Below are 21,143 nucleotides of genomic sequence, written 5' to 3'. Positions count from 1 at the left end.
TTCTAAATGTGAATGTACCATTTATAGTGTTTAAGTTTATTACAGTATTATATGTTGCAATAGGAGGGTGAGTAAACCTGAAAAATCCAAGTAATTCTGCCTAAGTTTAATACAGTACCGTCAATGCACCAAAAGGTTTCAGAACTTACCAGGACTAAATGCCGTTTCATTTGGGTAATAGTCCTTCTGTTAGCTCGAACCAAAGAAACAAATGTTGTCAGCACCATACTGTTGCCAAGAGAAAAATGGAGACAAATTATTACAATATTTATGCAAAATATATATGTACGTTCCACATATAATGTCTATCGAAATTGGAAGTTCTCAAAAGTAATTTTTGTACGTATGAGAAAAGATTTGTAAGTTTTGAAGTCTTTGACATTTTAATATATTAATCTTTGAAGAGAACGGCATTTGAGCACACACAGTCCGTCTATCTCCCTTTCTCTTTATGCTGATTTTATACATGGGAAGTGCATGTAACACTGATATTCTCATCAATTCAGGTTTATACCTTTTATAAAAAATTAAATATCGTTGAAGCTTAAATTATATATTTTTACAAATAACATCAAGAGCACGTTGTCATTAATAAACAATTGTAGCAGTCACAAAACACTACACAGTGCAATAATTTATTCTAATTGCAACCACCTTCTTTCAAAAGGTTACACCATCAATTCACTGTAATAACAGAACAACTGTGAAAGAAGCAGTGACAGTGTTGTGCGCTCCAAGGGCAGCCAGAATAGTTCGACGGTGAACTAGATGCACATTGGTCGTTTTCATCCAGCAATTCCTATGTTCCTATAGTTAGTTACCATGCACATTTTCTATTCCTGGCTTATTCATGACCGAAGCTATCAAAAGACACACCCTAACTGAATGAAACTAAGAACACTGTAAGCAAAACTTAGTTACTGTATTACGCAACAACTACTCGGCAAATTCAGTGTTTCCTTGTTGCCTGTCAAACATTCAAAACTGATAAAGTTAAAACTGGGGCAGGCAAGCATGCTACTGCATATGACACCGTTTTTATGATGTCTCGAGCTGGTTTGAGACTATCCAAACTTTTTCCATGTACTGTAGGCCTTTTACTGTTTGCATTAAAAGAGCATTGCCTGTCATCAGATTGGCCTTGAAAGGAGTACAGCACAGATTCACCAGCATGTTACCAGGGCACCAAACATTAGATTGTGAGGGGAGATTACAAAAACTAGGCTTGTATTCCCTGGATTATAGACGATTATGGGGTGATTTGATTGAGGTTTGTAGGATTTTGAAAGGAATTGATAGGGTAGATAGAAACTTTTTCTGCTGGTGGGGGAGTCTAGGACAAGGGGACATAACCTTAAAATCAGAGCCAGGGCCTTCAGCAGAGAGTTAGGAAACACTTCTTCATACAAAGGGTGGTGGAAATCTAGAACTCTCTCCCACAAAAAGCGGTGGATGCTAGTTCAATTAATAATTTTTAATCTGAGATCAATAGATTTTTGCTAGCCATGGGTATTGAGGGATTTTGAGCCAAGGTGGGTGGATGGAGTTAGGATTGAGATCAGCCATGATCTCACGGAATGGAGGAACAGGCTCCAGGGGCTGAATGGCCTCCTCCTGTTCCTGTGTTCCTATCAGCCTGGTTGGATTTAAACTAAGGTCCCAGAGGAAAAAAAGACAGTGCACTATTTCACTGCATCACCCAGTTCCAATAAGGCATTTTATGGGAATGTGACAGACATAGGCTCCATCCTGCATCATGTTATGAAATATGTCTATACAGTACTACATCTTTGCATAGGAATTTCTGGCAAGGCACTGCCAGGGTAGCGGGATTTTAAAAATGAAGCAAAGGCTGCTGTTTCTGATCGGATTTCCTTTGCCTGCAGGTATAACAAGTACACAAGGTTGAATGAGGCAAATGTAAGCTTGTTCTCTGTGGTTGCTATTAAAGGAGTGTCATGCCAGATGAAAATTCAACAGGATTTGTTCTGTTGCAGTTCTTACCATAAAAGAATGATCAGTGACAAGATGAAGACTTCTGATATAATGTAGTGCAGAAAGTTCTGTACTTTCGATGGAAGTGTTGACACTACTTCTGGAATGATTCCCCAGGCTGATTCATAGTGTCGAAATGGACCACATGCCATGGATGGATGGACCCTGAGGGAGAATCAGTAGTTACATTCAGCCTTTTCAGTGTTATGAACCAGCTCCTAGATTTGAACAAATGCCATCAGTACCAACAGCGCATATAATAACATCAGCAACAAATTATCTATGTCGAGATCAGCTGAAGACAGCATTCAGCTCATTTAACCTTTGAACACGCTCATGATTAAAAATCTGCCTGACACTCAGACATTTAGGCTTTCGCATGAAGAATGGTCACATGGATGATGCAAAAGAGGACTGCTAGTGACCATGTAACTATACCCCAGGAGGAACTGTTAACTCAAGAGAGAGAAGGAAGAAAATGGAGGGGGTATGGGGGTGGGGGAGAAAATTGAGGCATATTTTCTCACTGCAAGCATTTGGATCGGTCACCATATTGTTGGATCAATGCGTATCTTAATTGGACAATGGTCAAGGTACATAGTTGCAGCTAAATAACACAAAAAGTTCCCCCCTCCAGGAAAGTGTAAATCTCTAGAAGGCATTTATACAAGACTATAATTGTGTATATTTCTAGATAATTACCAGGATGAACTGTGATGTAAAATAACTACTAAGCACTTGGTTTGAGTATAAAACAAGGCTTTAATCAACTGTTTCACAACCATGAGTTTCTAGTTACATCACTAGTTCCTGGTTACAAAAACGTCCTGAACAAGCTGGGCCCACGCCCGAGTATTTATACTCCTTGGACAGCGCCGCCAGCTGGCTGCCCAGTGTTATTTCATGAGTCATTTCTCCATGAATGATAAGATTCATGACAAACTGCAAATAAATTGTGATGGGATTGGTGTTTCATGAAGTGAAAGATTATGGTGTGGATTTAGCGGTAGAAATAACAGTGAGGCTATCTACACTCACCATAATTAAAGTGTGAATCGGAGAGCAACTTCCAGTGACCACACATGTGCAGTTAAACGTGGAAATCAGCAAGTTGCTGTCTGAGCTGCCCTGCTCCTCCAGAAGCTTCGTTATAACAGTTTCTCACTGATAAACTTGACATGCACATACACGGAACAGCGTGAAGTTGTGGCACTTTTGTGCTAGATACCCACTCGGCAGAAAAAGTTGGGGCTTGTCCATTCAAGTGTAAGTGAATTTTTAACAGCGTGGTAAGTCTTAATTACTGCCAAACAACCTCTCTGGCACTGAAAACTATCTTTTACAAGTGTGGAGTCTCATTCCTTCAAATTTTAATTACTGTTGGAGATTTCTAAAAATTAAAACATTTAAATAAAACTTTCTTTCTTTTTCTTTCTACCCCTTTTATCACTCTCTTTCTACCCCTATTATCTCTCTGTTTCTTAATCCTTCTTTCCCTCTCTTTATTTTGCTTTCTGTACATGATTTGGCATTGAATTAAATATTCTAATTTACACTTCCTGGTTCAGTCTCTGCATGGCTCAGTAAGGATTCTTCAATCTGATTGGTTAAGGAGATACACCGTTACTTGCACTGTTCACACAGGTCCCAGATGCCCTATAGAGGGCACCGCGCTATTTCGGATTTCTAATCACTGCAAGTTCCAGTGCAAAAGCTCATAGAAAGTCTGTGGGCAAGTGTAAGTGTAATGAACGGCTGGCACGGTCAGTGGCGAAGGAACGTGCTTGCTGTTCACTTCACTGACAGCTGTCCACAAAGTTTTCACCGGCTACAGAGCGCAGACTTGCTCTAATCCAACGTCTGCTTCAGCGCAGCACTGTCTACAGGGGATCTGTGGTGTCTGTGAGTAGGTCAAATAGCAACAAGGCTCTTCAACCAATCAGATTGAAGAATCCTCACTGAGACTCGTAGAGTCCAAACCTGGAAGTATAAAGCAGGAAATATAAATTAGATTTAAATGAGGTAAAGAGAGCAGATTGGGAAATACAAATTAAGGGTGAAAATTAAGTCCGACTGACAAAGTAAACAAAAAAATAACAAAGTTTTAATTTTTTTTAAATCTCCAACACTAATTTTTTCTGAAGGAATGAGACTTAATACTTGTAAAATTAAATTTTCAGGGCCAGAGAGGTCATTTGGTAATAATTAAGACTTATCAGACCGTTAAAAATTCACTTACACCTGAATGCACCAGCCTTAACTTTTTCTGGCATGTTTACTGGGTAAGTAGTGGGTAAGTACTGCAACTTCACGCCCTTCGTGTGTCTGAATGCCGAGTCTTCTGGCAAAGTGTAGCGAAGCTGGTGGAGGAGCAGGGCAAATCGGACAGCAGCTTCCAGATTTCCACATCTAACTGAGCCTGTGCGGATGCCAGAAATTGCTGTCCAATTTACTCCCTAATAACAGTGAGCACTGATAGCCTCACCGTTATTCCTATCACAAAATCCAGGGCATTTTTTTTCAAATATTTATGCGCTTTTCTTTTAAAAGCTATTATAGATTCTGCTTCCACCATTGTTTCTTGTTGGGCATTACATGTCTAAACAAAACTCTGCTTAAAAATGCCTCCCAACCTCTCTTATTTTTAATATTATACTCTCTCGTAACTGTCTCTCCGACCAGGGCAGAAGCATGGTCTGCTGCAACAACCATATTCGAGTTGATACTTGTTTTTTTAGAAAAATTACGTATGCAGAAGAAGAGGTAAGTGCCAGAACATTGCCGTTTTTTCTTTACTTGCCAGGTTTTTTTGAGCTAGCTAGGCTGGTGCCAGACTATTTGATCTTTTCAACAGTTCCTTTTTTGCATTTGAATTCTGCTACTGCTATCTTCACAGCCAGTATTATTTTGTGAACAGTTGTTTGTTTTGGCTGTTGAAGCAAATATCGTGGCAGCCCAACTAAAAAGAGGGCGACAGCAAAATACTGCGGACGCTAGAAATCCGAAATAACAACGGAAAATTCTGTAGAAGGGTTTCGACCCGAAACGTTGACTCTGTTTCTCTCTCTCCACGGATGTTGCCGGGCCTGCTGAGTTTTTCCAGCATTTTCTGTTGTTAAAAAGAGGGCGAACTTGATTCACTGCAAACTTGCCTGTTTCTTTCTAAAGCCTGAATACTAACTCCCTCATGTGACTGTGACCAGGGAGGTGATCACACAATTTGACCTTATGTGGGAGAAAACATTCTTCTCACTCCATCACCGGGCCTGAAAATAGCATTGCATTACTGCACCAAGGCAAGTGGTTTATCCTCATACCGAGAGGTATTCTAGAAATAAACCCTTTCACAAGTGCGGGCCTCTAGATACTCCTTCCTCCCCTGGTTCCCTCCTCTCAAAAACAATAAAGGGGAGTGGGAACTGTTCCCGCTTTTGCAGAGATTGATACTTACGTAGCTATACTGACAATGACAGGAACAAATGCTACAACCAGTCCAAATAGCAGTATCAACTGAAAGAAAATCTTAGAGCTGGATGCTCGAAACAGTCTTTTCCCAGGACGGCAGTAGTTATACAAAGTGTGCTGAGGATAAAATCAAGAAAAAGAGAACCCGTTATACTTGGGCACAGGCCGGTACGTTACAGGCTGACTTTGTTCCAAACCACAGAGAGAATAAGCAAAAAATAAATAAATATACAGCCGAGTTTATGAAAAATACATCTGTGTAGTGAATGTCTCTCAGTTTAAAGAACAGTTATTCACAGTTACTCAGCTCCCGACAGATTATTTGGTCATTATCCCATTGCTGTTTGTGGAACCTTGTTGTGAGCAAATTGGCTGCTGTGTTTCCTATAGTGATTGCACTTCAAAAAAAAAACTTAATTTGGCTGTAAAGCACTTTGGGACGTCCTGAGGTCCTGAAAGGTGCTATATAAATGCAAGTCTTTCCTTATTTTCTTTCCCTATCTGCTCGAAATGTTCAGGGAAGGGTTGGATGATGCAACGCGCTAGACTGTCCTTTCACCTCTGGCGCCTGGATTTCCACGAGCAGCAGGGATGCTGGGAATACAGGCTGGGCAATGGGACATGAGGTTTCGGTGCCTGCCCTTGGGAAAGCACAGCTGGTGGGTCTGATCGGGAAGCAGGCCACCTCATGGTGAGTTTTTAAAACATTTTTGTTGTTTACAAAATCCTATCCACATTTTCCTGTCTATACCTTCTGTCATAAGAAAGCTACTAGGCACTTGATCTGAGTATTAAACAAGGCTTTAATCAACTGTTTTTCAACATGGAGATCTAGTTGTGTCCTTCACTAGTTCCTGTTAAAGAATGTCCTGAGCAAGCTGGGCCCATGCCTGAGTATTTATACTCTCCCTGGACAGTGCCACCAGCAGGCCGCCCAGTATTACTTCATAAGTCATTTCCACATGAATGACAAGAAGGGAACACAGTGCTGTGTTCTGAATTACAAAGATTTAAACACTGCGTTTGTCACCAGCAGTGAAAAGAGCAACGCTGCATAAAACCCAAGTCCCAATGGTTTAGGATATGCTAGAAAAAGAGTCAATAGGTCCTGATATTCAGTCATTCCACCAGGCGGGAATGGGTAGTGGCCCGATAATCGTGGTACAGTACTTACTGCCTCATTCCCTCCTGGGGTCGCCACATAAGCAGCCCAAGTGCGTGCCTGATTTGAATATGCTAATTGGGGTCCTATGACGAACATGTGCAAAAGTGACCTGTTTGTGTTTGTACGTGAACTAGTGGCCTGTCTAACACGTGCACAATTAGAACATTTTACTTATGTGCACAGCCATTTTACGGATTAAATGTTGGTAACCAGGTATTTTTCTGTCCAGTGTTCATTCTTTAGAATTACCAGAATATCATTTTCTCAGACAGACGATTGCTTTGCGCTCCAATATACACGGTCACCGACTGAGTGTCTTTAATTCAAAGTAACGTTTTAGCCACAGTCATTCTTATTTTCTCTCGTCTACCTTTTTCACATAGAAGGTGATGAAATATTTGACGCTGTTGAGAAGTGGCAGTAACGGAGAGTAAAACATCCCAATCCAGACGATCGTTTGTCCATCAACGATATCCAAAACATTCTCAGGAATCAGGAATTGCTGCTTCTGCAACATTTTAGTTAACTTAAAGGGAGCATGCTCTGCCATGAATCTAAACAATGGAAAAAACATTCCGTAGTTTCATTCCCTTGTTTCACTTTAAAGAAACACAGTCCATTGTTTTTTGGTCTGGGCAGATAATGGAACTTGCATACAGTAACAGTTAATGGAATACAACCTACGAACACGTTTACCTGAACAGAAGAGATATGCATATTAAATTGCAGATAGAATAAATTTTGAATACATCCTAAGCTATATCAGGATTTTTTTTTTTTAAATTAGCGAACTTTTCCAATCATTTAAAATTAGCATACCTTCCATGGCGTTGCTTTATGTTATGTAATACAAAGAATCACAGAATGTTACAGTACAAATAGAGGCCCTTCAACCCATCAAGTTTGCACCAGTGTTATTCTTCTTCTAGCTTCCCATACCATTTAATATTCTTTTTGAAGCTACAATATAATTCCCATTTAAAATAATTTATGGACTCTGTTTCAACAACTTTTAGGGGCAGACTGTTTCACATTCTAACCACCCTCTGTGAAAAGAAATGTTTTCTAACCTCTTTTTAAATTCTCTTTGTGATTATCTTAACTTTGTGTACTCATGTTACTGTCACGCCATCCAGTAGAAATAATCCATCACTTTTAACCCTATCATAATCCTCCATCAATTTTTGAGACACTTGTCATGTCACCCTTAATCTTCTCAGCTCTAGTGCACACGGAAATTTTTTTTTAAATTGCTTACTTTCTTGGAAGTTCCACACAAAATGTGACGCCAATGCAAGCTAGAAAGTCAAACAAGGTCAGCTTGTACATTTCTTGTCCAATCTTCGTCTCCCAACACTGGAGGATGAAGCAGGAATAATATCAGTAAACGTGTAAACAGCACTGTGAGATGAATGTAGATTTGTTACTGCGAGATTGTACAGCAAGGAGATCCTGTATTTGAATTATAGGTCGTGGCAACATGTGTTTGAAGTACAAAGTATTATTACTCATCTAACATTCTGAAGACTCTCCCGGTACTGGCAACAAAACACTGCCTTAAGCAGCAAAAGGTTAATCTGAATATAGCACACAAAATGCTCAAATTGAAATCACATCATTTTGGCTCACTATATTGGCTCACCAAGAGCAATTTCGCCTTGTGCAATGGCAACCGACAACTCAGATCACTTCTCTGAGAAATGTATCTCTTCAGCTGAAATAGACGGCATTGATCAGTAACAGAACTGCTTTGCTAAGAATATTATCCTTTTTATACCCTTTGCTTCCAGAGTTTCTTCACCTTCTTTCTACTGATTCATCCCAAACTTAGACTAAATGTCACCTTGGTTAAGTTGGTAGCACCCGTGCCTCTAAGTCAGAAAACTGACTATAGGTTCAAGTCTTACACAAAAACTTCAGCACATAATCAAGGCTGATACGTCAATGCAGTACTAAGGGAGTGCTGTATTATTGGAGGTTATGCCTTTCAGATATGTCTGCCTGTTCCAGTGGGCATAAGATATCCCAAGGCATCATTTAAAGAAGAGTGGGGAATTTTCACAGTGTCAGAGCCAACCGTCCTCCCTCAACGAATGCTACCAGAAAAAAAATAGATTAACCAGTTGTTCATCTCGTTGTTGTTTGTGGGACATCGGGCTTCACATTTGCCTGCATAACAACAGTGACTGCATTTCCAAAATAATTCATTGGTTGCAAAGCACTTTGGCACATCCTGGGGATGTGAAAAGGTGATATGCAAATGCAGGTTATTTCTCACACTCCCAGGCCAGTGGCAATGGCACTCTTGCTGCCACAAGGGCCAATGATAATGACCCAGTGAAGAATCCCATATCTGCAATTTCCCTTCCTGTCCACAGCACCACTGATGAAATCAAAAACTCAGAGGAGTAGATTGGACTTATTCTGTGACGTTTCAAGATCAGACCTGTAACCCACCACTCTTTGGCACCACTGCGCTCTCTAATAAGACTACTATTTATTAGTGCTTTGTCACTCACCTGGTAGTGTACGTTGTAACCACAGGCTCTGCAATCCTTTTCGCTTTTACCATCAGAGCAGGTGATCTGCTGCCACAGGGAGAATAGCAGCATGCTCAGATTGGCCAGTCTTAAAAATACACTCCTAAATGGAAATAGATTGAGAAACTCAAAGACAGCGAAACCTTATACATTACAGAAATCATTATTTCTCTTTAAGGAAAGACATTTTCTTGTTTTTCTCCCCCTCCTTGGTCCTTCAAAACATAATTCTCTGTTACTGGGTAACATGATGTCAGTTATACTGCTGTTGGTTCAGGTGGCGTTATAATTAAAAATTGGTGATGTTATGATGCAAGCCAAGGATTAATGCTGTAAAAATCCTGGCACAAAGCTGCATGAAATTTCACTATAGTTTGGCAGTTTGGGCTGTAGGAGGTTGAGTATGGAGATAGTGATGAGTGAAACTACAGCAAGGATGCTGTATGTAAGGCTGGAGTGGTGCATGCCTATAGAGTCCCACCTGATGACCACTACAATTCCAGTGAATGGATTGCAGGATAGTGATCAGGAGGAATCTTGACCACTTCCGTCCCCGCCCACCATCTCCCCGCCCACCATCTCCCCGCCCACCATCTCCCCACCCCCCCAACCCGCTTCTTAACTCAGGACCAATGTAGAATCCCTACTGATACCTCAACCAAGATTGTGTAACAGCGCACACCAAGGGTCAAACCTGGGACCTTCCCAGTCTACAGGTCACTCAATGAGCCATCAGGAAGCTGAATGTACTTGTTTTCCTTCCTATTGTCCCAGTGGTAGCAATCTTGCTTCCAGTCAGATGGCCGTGGGTTCAAGCACCACTCTAGAACATCAATAATCTAGGCTGACACTTCAGTGCAGTACTTAGGGAGTGCTGTATTGTTGCAGGTGCTGTTTTTCTCAATGGACGGTTAAAACTAAGATCCATAAAAGATCCCTTTGACACTATCTGAAGAAGAGCAGGGCAAGTCTCCCAGTATCCTGCCCAACATTTATCCATTAACCAACACTACCAAAATCAAATTGTTTGCCACGTTTATCTATATAACAGCAGTGATTTAACGTGAAAAGTAATTCATCGCCCATGAAGCACTTTGGGATGTCCTGCTGACAGGAAAGGTGCTGCAGAAACGCAAGTTCTTTCTTTTCTCTTCATTATTGCAGTGTTGTAGCTTCACAGTTAGGCAATAACGACTGAGCGGTTCATGCTCGAGTTGTTTCAGACACAACCGAGGATGTTAAACATTTCTTAACACAGACAGACAATGGTACTGCAACTGATTGAAACTGCCTGTTTGCCTTGAGCCAAATATAACACTGGCTTAGGCCAACTTGTTAGCTTATGATACAAGTACGGTGGCTAAAGTGAAATTCGTTGGATCATTTCTGCTGGCAACCTATCTCTGTAATCTCCCCACCCCCCTCACCACCACCTCCCCCCCCCCCCCCCCCGCCCCGCCAAGATATCTGGCAACCTATCTCTGTAATCTCCTCCATCCCCACCACCGCCCCCCCTCCCCCCAGCCCCACCAAGATATCTGCACTTCTCTAATTCTGGCCTCATGAGCATCCCTGATTTTAATCGCTCCACCATTGGTGGCCATGCTTTCAGCTGCCTAGGCCCTAAGCTCTGGAATTTATTCCCCAAACCTCATCGCCTCTCTACCTCTCTTTCCTCCTTTAAGACGATCCTTAAAACCTACCTCTTTGACCAAGCTTTTGGTCATCTGCCCCAATGTCTCTTTATGTGGCTCGGTGTCAAATTTTGTTTGATAATCACTCTTGTGAAGCACCTTAGGATGTTTTACTACATTAAAGGTGTTATAGAAATACAAGTTGTTGTTGTTGGGTAAAAAAAACATTGTACCAATCCCTGGAAGAATCGACTTGATGTCCAAAGTACAATAAATTACATTTTCAAACACTGTTGACCTTCCCTTTAATGAGCGTCAGACTGGCGTCACAACATCAATAAAATACTATGCCGAATCACACACCTAATCGTAGTGAAAAACAATCAGGAGGTTTACCTCATTAATATCAAATTGATTTCAGTGTTTGGTGGATACTCTTCGTATCGGACAATTATCCGAAATAAGAATGGCAGAAGAATATTGCTAATGGAGATGACAATGGATGGAAGATATTCCATGAAGAATTCGGTGACAAAAGCTAATTTCTTGCCGTCAATCCCCTGGAAAGAAGAGTACATTAGTTTATAAATGTAAAAATACACACAATGGTTCTCAAATTCTTGGAGCCCCAGTCTTCTACCAGATGTGCTAGTTTGCCCTGCCTTGGACTCTCATTCCAAATCCCTGGATAGGGTCATTTTAACACAGGGGGGTTGGTTTCCGTACCATTTATGGCATTCCCTGAATGTCTGCCGCATTCATACTTCAGCAGAGATGGGGTGGCCGTTTAGGCCAAAGATGGACTATTTTAAAAAAAATCCATTTTGCGGCAGGCGTTTACCTAACCCTGCATTCAACTGCCGCTGGAAAACTGGTATTAGGCCCCCACCCCACCGCCATATTGGTGCAGTAAGCAGGCCTGTTTCATGCAGGTGTACATTACCTTGGCTCTAGTAAAGGTGCAGCTGGTGGGATATGTCATCCCGTCTGTTGCAATGAAGCCACAAGCAAAGCGGCAGGGCACAAGAAGTACCTGCCTCCTCTCATCCGAATTTCAGAACTTAAAAAAAACTGGGTCCTGCCCCATGTTCCACCACCACCAAATTTACAGTCCAGTACAGCCCGTGAATTTCAGGACCAATGATTTCTTCATTGAGGAACTGAAAGAAATCAGTATTTGTAGGGAAATGGTGTTAGGGAAATTGATGGGATTGAAGGCCGATAAATCCCCAGGGCCTGATAATCTACATCCTAGGGTACTTAAGGATGTGGCCCTAGAAATAGTAGATGCATTGCTCGTCATCTTCCAAAATTCTATAGATTCTGGAACAGTTCCCATGGATTGGAGGTAGCTAATATAATCCCACTATTCAAAAAAGGTGGTAGAGAGAAAACGGGGAATTATAGACCAGTAAGCCTGACATTGGTAGTGGGGAAAATGCTAGAGTCCATTATAAAAGATGTAATAGCAGAGCACTTGGAAAACAGTGACAGGATTGGACAAAGTCAACATGGATTTACAAAAGGTGAAGTGGTGCGCCGATAACAACCTGGCCCTTAACATCAAGAAAACCAAAGAAATCATTGTGGACTTCAGGAAGTCTAAAGGCGGAAGTCACACCCCCATCCACATCAATGGGGCTGTGGTGGAAAGGGTGGACAGCTTTAAGTTCCTCGGAGTCCACATCACGGAAGACCTCTCCTGGTCCCTCAATACCTCCTCTCTGGTCAAGAAGGCCCAGCAGCGCCTATATTTCCTAAGGAGGCTGAAGGGATGTAACCTGTCACCCCTGATCCTCTCTAACTTTTACCGCTGCACAATAGAGAGCATCCTGACGAACTGTATCACAGTATGGTATGGCAGCTGTAGCTACTATGACCGGAAAGCCCTGCAGCGGGTAGTCAAAACTGCCCAACGCATTACCGGCACCCGGCTACCGACCATAGAGCACATATACCAGAAACGCTGTTTACGGAGGTCACGGTCCATCATCAAAGACCCTACCCACCCCAGCCACAGTCTGTTCGCCCTCCTGCCATCTGGGAGATGCTACAGATGCATTCGCACCCGTACGACCAGATTTAGGAACAGCTTCTTTCCCAGGGCTGTCATCCTACTGAACTCCACAAATAAACTCTAAAGCCTGCACATCTGCCAATGCACTTTATTATGGTTATGCTTATGTTAATGTATTACAAGCCAAATGTATGTTGAATGTTTAAATGTCTTAATCTAAATGTACACTCTCAGGAGCCGTAAGCCTACATTTCGTTGTACTGCACTTGTGCACTAACAATGACAATAAAAGTTGATTTGATTTGATACTGGAATTTTTTGAGGATGTAACTGGTAGAATAGATAAGGGAGAACCAGTGGATGTGGTGTATTTGGACTTTCAGAAGGCTTTCGATAAGGTCCCGCATAAGAGATTAGCGTGTAAAGTTAAGGCACATGGGATTGGGGGCAATGTACTGACTTGGATAAGGAACTGGTTGGCAGACATGAAGCAAAGAGTTGGAATAAACGGGTCTTTTTCCGAGTGGCAGGCAGTGACTAGTGGGGTACCGCAGGGATCGGTCCTTGGACCCCAGCTATTCACAATATATATAAATGATCTAGACGAGGGAACTACAGGAAACTTCGCGATATCCGGCACCGACGGGACCGAGCTGCTGCCGATCTATCAAAACTTCCGGATAGACCAGTGCTGATGTTGAAGGATACGGAGGTTTTCATCTCCGTATCTGACAACAAACACTGTTGCTTAGCAACAGCTTGTAAACACTCGGCCCGTACCTTGGAAGCGTCTCTGAAGTTGTTGCTAAGCTACAGAGTCGCTTTCCAGAGCCTGACTGTTAAAAAAATGCTAGGAGAAGAAAAAAAACCTAACCAAAACGGCTGCTGATTTCTGCCGTTAGATCGAGGTTTCCGGACATACAACCTCCGGATAAACCAAAGTTTCCTGTAGATGTAATATCTCCAAGTTTGCAGACGACACAAAGCTGGGTGGGCGTGTGTGCTGTGAGGAGGATGCAGAGAAACTCCAGTATGATTTGGACAGGTTGGGTGATTGGGCAGAAGCATGGCAGATGCTGTATAATGTGGATAAATGCGAGGTTATCCACTTTGGTGGCAAAAACAGGAAGGCAGATTATTATCTGAATGGCAATAGATTGGGAGAAGGGGAAGTGCAACGAGACCTGGGCGTCCTTGTGCATCAGTCGCTGAAGGTAAGCATGCAGGTGCAGCAGGCGGTTAAGAAGGGAAATGGTATGTTGGCCTTCGTAGCGAGTGGGTTTGAGTACAGGAACAAGGATGTCTTGCTGCAGTTGTACAGGGCCTTGGTGAGACCACATCTTGAGTATTGTGTGCAGTTTTGGTCGCCTTATCTGAGGAAGGATGTTCTTGCCATGGAGGGAGTGCAGCGAAGATTCACCAGACTGATACCTGGGATGGCAGGAATGACGTATGAGGAGAGATTGGGTCGATTGGGCTTATACTCGCTGGAGTTTAGAAGAATGAGAAGGGATCTCATTGAAACTTATAAAATTCTAACAGGACTAGACAGACTAGATGCAGGAAGGATGTTCCCGATGGCCGGGGAGTCCAGAACCAGGGGTCACAGTCTAAGGATAAGGGGTAAGCCATTTAGGACAGAGATGAGGAGGAATTTCTTCACCCAGAGAGTGGTGAACCTGTGGAATTCTTTACCACGGAAGGCAGTGGAGGCCAATTCATTAAATATATTCAAGAAGGAGTTGGATATATTTCTTAAGGCTAAAGGGATCAAGGGATATGGGGAGAAGGCAGGGACAGGGTACTGAATTTGGATGATCAGCCATGATCTCATTGAATGGCGGAGCAGGCTCGAGGGGCCAAATGGCCCACTCCTGCTCCTATCTTCTATGTTTCTATGTTTGCCATTTGTCATTAGGCTGAAAATATGCTCATTGCGCTGAGACGTAGATAAATTGTTATCTGGTAAGTTCCCAAATTTAACATTGAACTGGGCTATTTCCAGCATTTTGTGACTGTTTAATCCATAAATTAACTCAAAGTTTGAATGGCTTAATCTACAAATTAATCCACGGCTTCTTTAACTTCTAATCATGTTATCTAGGTTTCCTATGATGATTTGTCATAAAGTATCTCAATACTCATTTTGGCAATTTCACTCATTCTTTTCAAAATTCAGATGTTTTGTTTACTTAATCTTTACTTACGAGAATAGACTACCTCCTTCATAGCTCAATGTCTTTGTTGCCCTTTTCTGAATTTTGTTCCAGATATCTGTGTGGATTTTTGCAAACACGTAGGACTTTTATCCTATCAATCTGATAAACCCAATACTCTCCCTTTGGCCGGAATATTTCCTAAAGAAACGGGTGGGTTTAGAGCATGGGGACAGTTAATTTGTTAAAAATGGGATTCCCGACCTGATCCCGCCTGCAATCTGCCCATTTCCAGTTTTAACGTGGCGGGATGGGGGCGGACGACCAACCCGCTCCTGGGGGCGGTACGTCAATTTAAATATTGTAATGAGGCTGGAAGCCCATTTTTAACCTCCATTTTGAATTTAATTGTATGTGGATGGGTGTCACACAATTCGTGAAACCCGGCAGTTACACCGAGGCGGGGACTGTTGTATCTAGGAGGTAAGTGGTGTTATACCTACCTCCTGGATCCAGGGTCCCTGCCTAACCCACCCCCCGCGATTGGAGACCCCACCACGAGGCCTCTGATCCCCAGCATGAGACCTCCCACCACCACCTACCAATGATGCTCAGGCCAGCCACAACCTTCTGGTGGCTGGCCCCGATCCTCTCTCACCCCCGGCCGACCGCCCCCGCCCCCAGTCGACCCCTCCTCTCGCGATCGCTGATCCTCCACTGCTGACCCCCTGCAATACCCGATCCCTGACTGCCGAGCCCCCGGCACCCCCCGCCCCCTCTCCCGCTATCCCCGACTGCCAACCCCCCGCCAGCGATCCCCAACTCTCGATTCCTGACCCCCATAACGATCCCCAACTGTCGATTCCCGAACCCCCCCGCCACCCCCCGCGATCCCCAACTGCCGATTCCCGACTCCACCACCCCCCCCTCGTGATCCCTCCCCTGGACCGACCCCTCGCATCTGCAGGCCTATCCGCCCACCCGCAGCCAGCCAGCCTCTCAATCTGGCCGGCTGCGGGCGGGAATCCAAGGCCTCACATGCAAATCAGCTCCTACTGTTAAAGTTGGCAGGGCCTGCGGAAACCCGGCCTCTCGGGTTTCCCAGCCACCTCATAGGCCCCCCGCCCCCAGCCCGCCTACCTGGAGAAAATTCCAGCCTTTGACTTTGTACTATTATCAAACATTTGATAAATAATTGGCCCGTATTTTCTGATCCCTATGGGTGGGTACGCGCTGTGTACATACCCGTAGGGGCCTCGCAAGTGCCGGTTTCAGGCATGCCCAGCACGTACGCTGAAAACCGGCATTTACGATCTGTCAAGAATCCTCTTGACAGATCATCCACCTGCCCAGGAGAAGGGCCTCAGCGGGTGGAGAGTTCTGCTTTCTGCACAACCTCCACCCGCTGAAAACCCGTAAGGCCTGCTTTTACCAGCATAAGAGTATTAAAAAAGTTATTTAAAAATTTTTGACTCATTTATAATTTAAAAGGTAAATTTATTTTTAGCCCCGTAAAAAACTTTAAATTTTTTTTGAAAAAAGTTAAATTTTTGTTTAAAATATTTAATTTAATGCAATTTTAACTAATTTTAAAAACATGATTTAAAAAATGTTTTATTTAATGTTTTGATGTGTTTTTGGAGTGATCCCCATTCATACTTTTGACAGGTCTAAGTTGTCAAAAGTATGAAGGGGGATTCCCTTCTTTCGTTGGTTCCCCATGGCCCACGTGATCCCAGGGACGCTTGCGAACCGCCTACGCCCCTGGGATACCTGGGTCTCTGCGCATTTCGTAGAGCAGAGGCCCAGGAGCGGAAATGGCCGGACCTCCGGAGCTCTCAGGTTAGGGTGTAGATTTTTTCCAGATCGGAGGCCTCCGCACGCAGGAAGCCTCCGATCGGAAAATACAGGCCAATATAACCAGCTTTTTCATGATTTAACGATAACCCTTAATTTGTTGGTAATACTTAGTATTTTTAGTTCCAACAAGCATGACCTTACCCTTCTCAGTACGGTTACCTCAGTAGAATGACATGCTTATCATTTTACTCGGTTTGTAAACAGAATGTACAATGATGTGACGTTATTTGGAGCATACTGAAATATTATGAGATGAGAACAAAAACTTCATCCCAACAGCCACCACGATGAATTTGAGCAAATGGTTCCTAACAATCTCCCTGAAATTATGGTTAAGGGCCTTTTAAATACCAGCTGCCATTCATTTACTCAGTTGCCAATTTATGCAGATATCTTAATTGTAACCTTTCTTCTCAAGAGGTGACTTTGCCACACAATTTGATATGATCGAAAAACTTAGACAATCTGCCTTCTATTTTAGTCAAAATCATTTATATAAATATAATGAACAGCAGAAATTCTAGGTGTGATCCCTGGGTTATTCCTTTCTCTGCAGTTGTCCAATTTAAATTACTAGATCACTATCCTTTGGTACCTGCCCTATCCAATATACAGTTTCCTTCGTTATTCCATCACTTTTCATTTAGCCATAATTGCCTTGTAAGCAAACTTATCAAATGCTTTTGGAAAGCCAAGATGTATTATATAAAGATCGCCAATTTAAAAAACTGCAGCCTATAATTTCAAGGATGATGCTCCTAATCTTTTTTAATTGAAATAATATTACCTATGTTTTTAAATTTGTGATACCATTCCTATATTTTTCTTAACGCATTCTCGGGACGTTGAAAAATCCTGCATTTATTGCCCATCCTTGGTCGCCCCTGAGAAGGTGATGGTGGACCTCCTAGCGGTTTGAGTGGCCACTTCTGAGGGCAGTCAACCACGGTGGCGTGGGACCGTAGTCACATATAGACCAGACCAGGTAAGGATGGTAGGTCTCCTTCCTTAAGGATATTAGTGAACCAACAATTACAACAATCCAACAGCGTCATGGTCACTCTTACTGGTACCAGCTTTTTATTTCCAGATTTTTAAAAAAAACTGAATTAATATTCTCAAACTGCCATGGTGGGATTTGAACTCATATTCTCTGGATTATTAGTTCAGGCCTCCACCAGTATCCCAGTAAAAAACCTCCAGTAACATAACCACTATACTACCATACCCATAAGCTATGAATAATTACGCCACAGCTCCTTTTAATTTCCACACGCATTTCAGAAGTATTATCAGATGCATTGTGATGTAATAAAACTCACTACGCACTTGGTTTGAGTATAAAGCAAGGCTTTAATCAACTTGTTTCAGAACATGGAGGTCTAGTTGTACTTCACTAGTTCCTGTCTTACAAAATGTCCCTGAGCAAGCTGGGCCCACGCCCAAGTATTTATACTCCTTGGACAGCGCCACCAGCTGGCCATCCAGTGTTATTTCATGACTCGTTTCTTCATGATGATGAGATTTATAACACATTGCTTCTGATTATGGTCTCTTGATAGGTTTTCACAAATTTTAATTCTTTAATGGCCATTTATTTTGTTAATCTCTAAAACTGGGGAGAAAATGGGGGAAGTATTTTGAAAGGCAAATTACTTAAATTGAAAGCGGGTGAGATTTTGCTGCCTTTAAGATTTTTTTTAGATATTTATATATTTATATTTTTATATTTATCCAAAACAATAGGCTATAATTATAAGACAGTCACTAATAAATCCAATAAATAATTCAGGAAAAACTTCTTTACCCAGAAAGTGTTTAGAATGTGGAACATGCTACCACAAGGAGTAGTTGAGGCAAAAAGCGTAGATGCCTTTAAGGGGAAGTTAGATAAGTACACGAGGGAGAAAGGAATCGAAGGATTATGCAGATAGGGTTAGATGAAGTAGGGTGGGAGGCAATGTTCCCCCAAGGTACATGGGCACACATCAATCGGGAGGTCCCGCGCAGATCGCTCACAGCTGTTGCCGCTGTAAGATACCGTGCATGCGCGGCCAGCAAACGTAAGGGGACTGCGCACGAAAAAAGAATTAGAGGGAACATTGGCGGGAGGAGGCTCGTGTGGAGAGTAAACACTGGCATGGAGCAGTTGGCCTGAGTGGCCAGTTTCTGTGCTGTAAAGTTTATGTAATTTTATAAGAACATAAGACGTAAGAGCAGGAGTAGGTCACTTGGCCCCTCGAGCCTGCTCCGCCATTCAATAAGATCATGGCTGATCTGATCTTGGCCTCAGCTCCACTTCCCTCCCTGCTCCCCATAACCCTTGACTCCCTTACCTTTCAAAAATCTGTCTATCTCCACCTTAAATATATTCAATGACCCAACCTCCACAGCTCTCTGGGGTAGATGTAGTGTATGTACCTTTAAGAGAGAACTACTTTTACAGCTCCTGTATACTGTAGTACCAGCAGTGACCACACCTGTATATAAGCCCTGAGCAGGCATCTGTACTGTTAGTTATTAGACTACCCTCATCCAGTAAACACCTGTTGATTGTTGATTTGCAGTCTCCGTCTATTTATTGAAGAACACCATACCTTAAGATTCACGGATTTAATAGTGGCGACGAGGTCGATTCGAACCTACCTGCAACTCTGCATTTCCTCCCAAGGATTCGCTCCTGGAGGACAGTGGAAGAAAGTCGAGGCCAGAAGCACGGGCGTCGACCACGAGCAACCGCCCAGTCATCCGGCAGAGAGTGAGCATCGCATTGAGAGCTGGGCTTGGTTCTCCAGCCACGACGATCCAGCAACAGGCTGGCAACAGGTATAGCGCAGACCCTTCCTGGACAGTGGCGCCTGGAGCCGACCGACGGCACAGAAAAGGCCGAGCAGCGTCGATGGGGTAAGAGAGAGGGTAAAGCGCACAGGGCGCAGCCGGGGTTGAAGACCGAGCGGCGTCGACGGAAAACAAAAAGAGAGAGAGGGTAAAGTACAGCCGGGGTTCAGGACCGAGCGACGGCAACGAGAGAGGCGCACAGGAAAACGCGCAGAGCGCAGCCAGGGCTCAAGGGCTGAGCAGCGTCTGCGGGGGAAGAAAGGAAGCACGGGAGACGCCATTTGAGCCACGGAGAAGAAGGGAGAGCACGGGAGACGTCATTTTTGAAGCCGCGGAGAAGAAGGGAGCGCGCGGGAGACGCCATTTTTGAAGCCGCAGCGGAGAAGAAGGGCGAGCGCGGGAAGAAAGGGAAGTGCGGGAGACGCCATTTTAGCCAGTCTAATCACACCCAGGGATGCCGAAGAGTGGCAGTGTCACAGCGTTCGACAATGAAGTCGAAGATTGGGCGACATATGTGGAACGCATTGAGGTGTACTGCAAGGCGAATGAAGTGCCAGATACCAGGAAAGCACTGGTTTTGTTGAATTCCATGGGTGCAAAAACATATGGCTTACTGCGAAACCTAATAACCCCAGAGAAGCCAGTGGATAAGGATTTCGAAAACATAGTGGAAATCCTACAGGACCACTTAAACCCCACACCGCTGCTGATAGCAGAAAGTTTTAAGTTTCACAAAAGGAACCAGCATAAAGACGAAAGTAATGCTGAGTATTTAACGGAACTGCGCAAGCTATTGAAACACTGCCAGTTTGGAATGGGACTAGCAGATACGTTAAGGGACAAGTTTGTGTGTGGGCTTCAAAGTGAAGGAACCCAGAAACGGCTTCTATCAGAAAAGGATCTTACGCTGGACAAAGCTTTCAGCATGGCAGTATCACACGAAGCAGCCGCACGGGGTGCTGCAGAGATACAATGGAGACCGCAAGAATATGGCACCAATGAAATGTCATATGGAGCAGGGAAGTGTTATCGCTGCGGCAGAACAACACATGACCAGAAGGATTGTTGGTTCAAGGACCAAGTGTGCAGACAGTGTGGAAAAGCAGGACACATAGCAAGAGTCTGCAGGTCGGGGAAAAAAACCAGCAGCAAGAAATCTCCACAGGAGAAGTACAAAAAGGTACATAAGGTGACTGAGAGTAGTTCAGACGAACAGAAAAGTGATACAGACTCCGGAAGCAAGGAACTGGGTTGTCTGAAACTACATAATGTAATCAAAATGGAGGATCACCAAACTATCTGGGTCACGCTCAAGATAGATGGAGTCCAAGTGAAAATGGAATTGGACACAGGATCAGCCCTAACAGTCATAAACTGAAGGGACTAAAAGCGGCTGTTCTCACATATACCCTTGAGAGCTACAGAGATTGTCTTGAAGACGTACACGGGGCAAAAAGTCTACCCCAAAGGAAA

The 21,143-nt window shown here is 43.3% G+C and overlaps 1 protein-coding gene across 1 annotated transcript in view; it reads right to left on the bottom strand.

Moving 5' to 3' along the window:
- LOC147102852 (transmembrane channel-like protein 7) overlaps nt 1–21,143 on the bottom strand; it is a 62,953-nt gene that overhangs the window by 3,311 nt on the left and 38,499 nt on the right. Inside the window, exons 9-15 of the mRNA XM_085963738.1 lie at nt 11,196–11,359; nt 9,145–9,268; nt 7,884–7,981; nt 6,996–7,179; nt 5,447–5,577; nt 2,005–2,160; nt 150–228 (exon numbers count right to left, since the gene is read on the bottom strand). Of these exons, the coding sequence (XP_085819864.1) occupies nt 150–228; nt 2,005–2,160; nt 5,447–5,577; nt 6,996–7,179; nt 7,884–7,981; nt 9,145–9,268; nt 11,196–11,359 (936 nt within the window). The remainder of the gene's footprint in view (nt 1–149; nt 229–2,004; nt 2,161–5,446; nt 5,578–6,995; nt 7,180–7,883; nt 7,982–9,144; nt 9,269–11,195; nt 11,360–21,143) is intronic.

This window comes from Somniosus microcephalus, chromosome 21, assembly GCF_052327205.1.
Source record: "Somniosus microcephalus isolate GS21.2 chromosome 21, FLI_Smic_1.0, whole genome shotgun sequence".
Lineage (NCBI taxonomy): Eukaryota > Metazoa > Chordata > Chondrichthyes > Squaliformes > Somniosidae > Somniosus > Somniosus microcephalus.
This window is presented reverse-complemented; position numbering and strand designations above follow the sequence as displayed.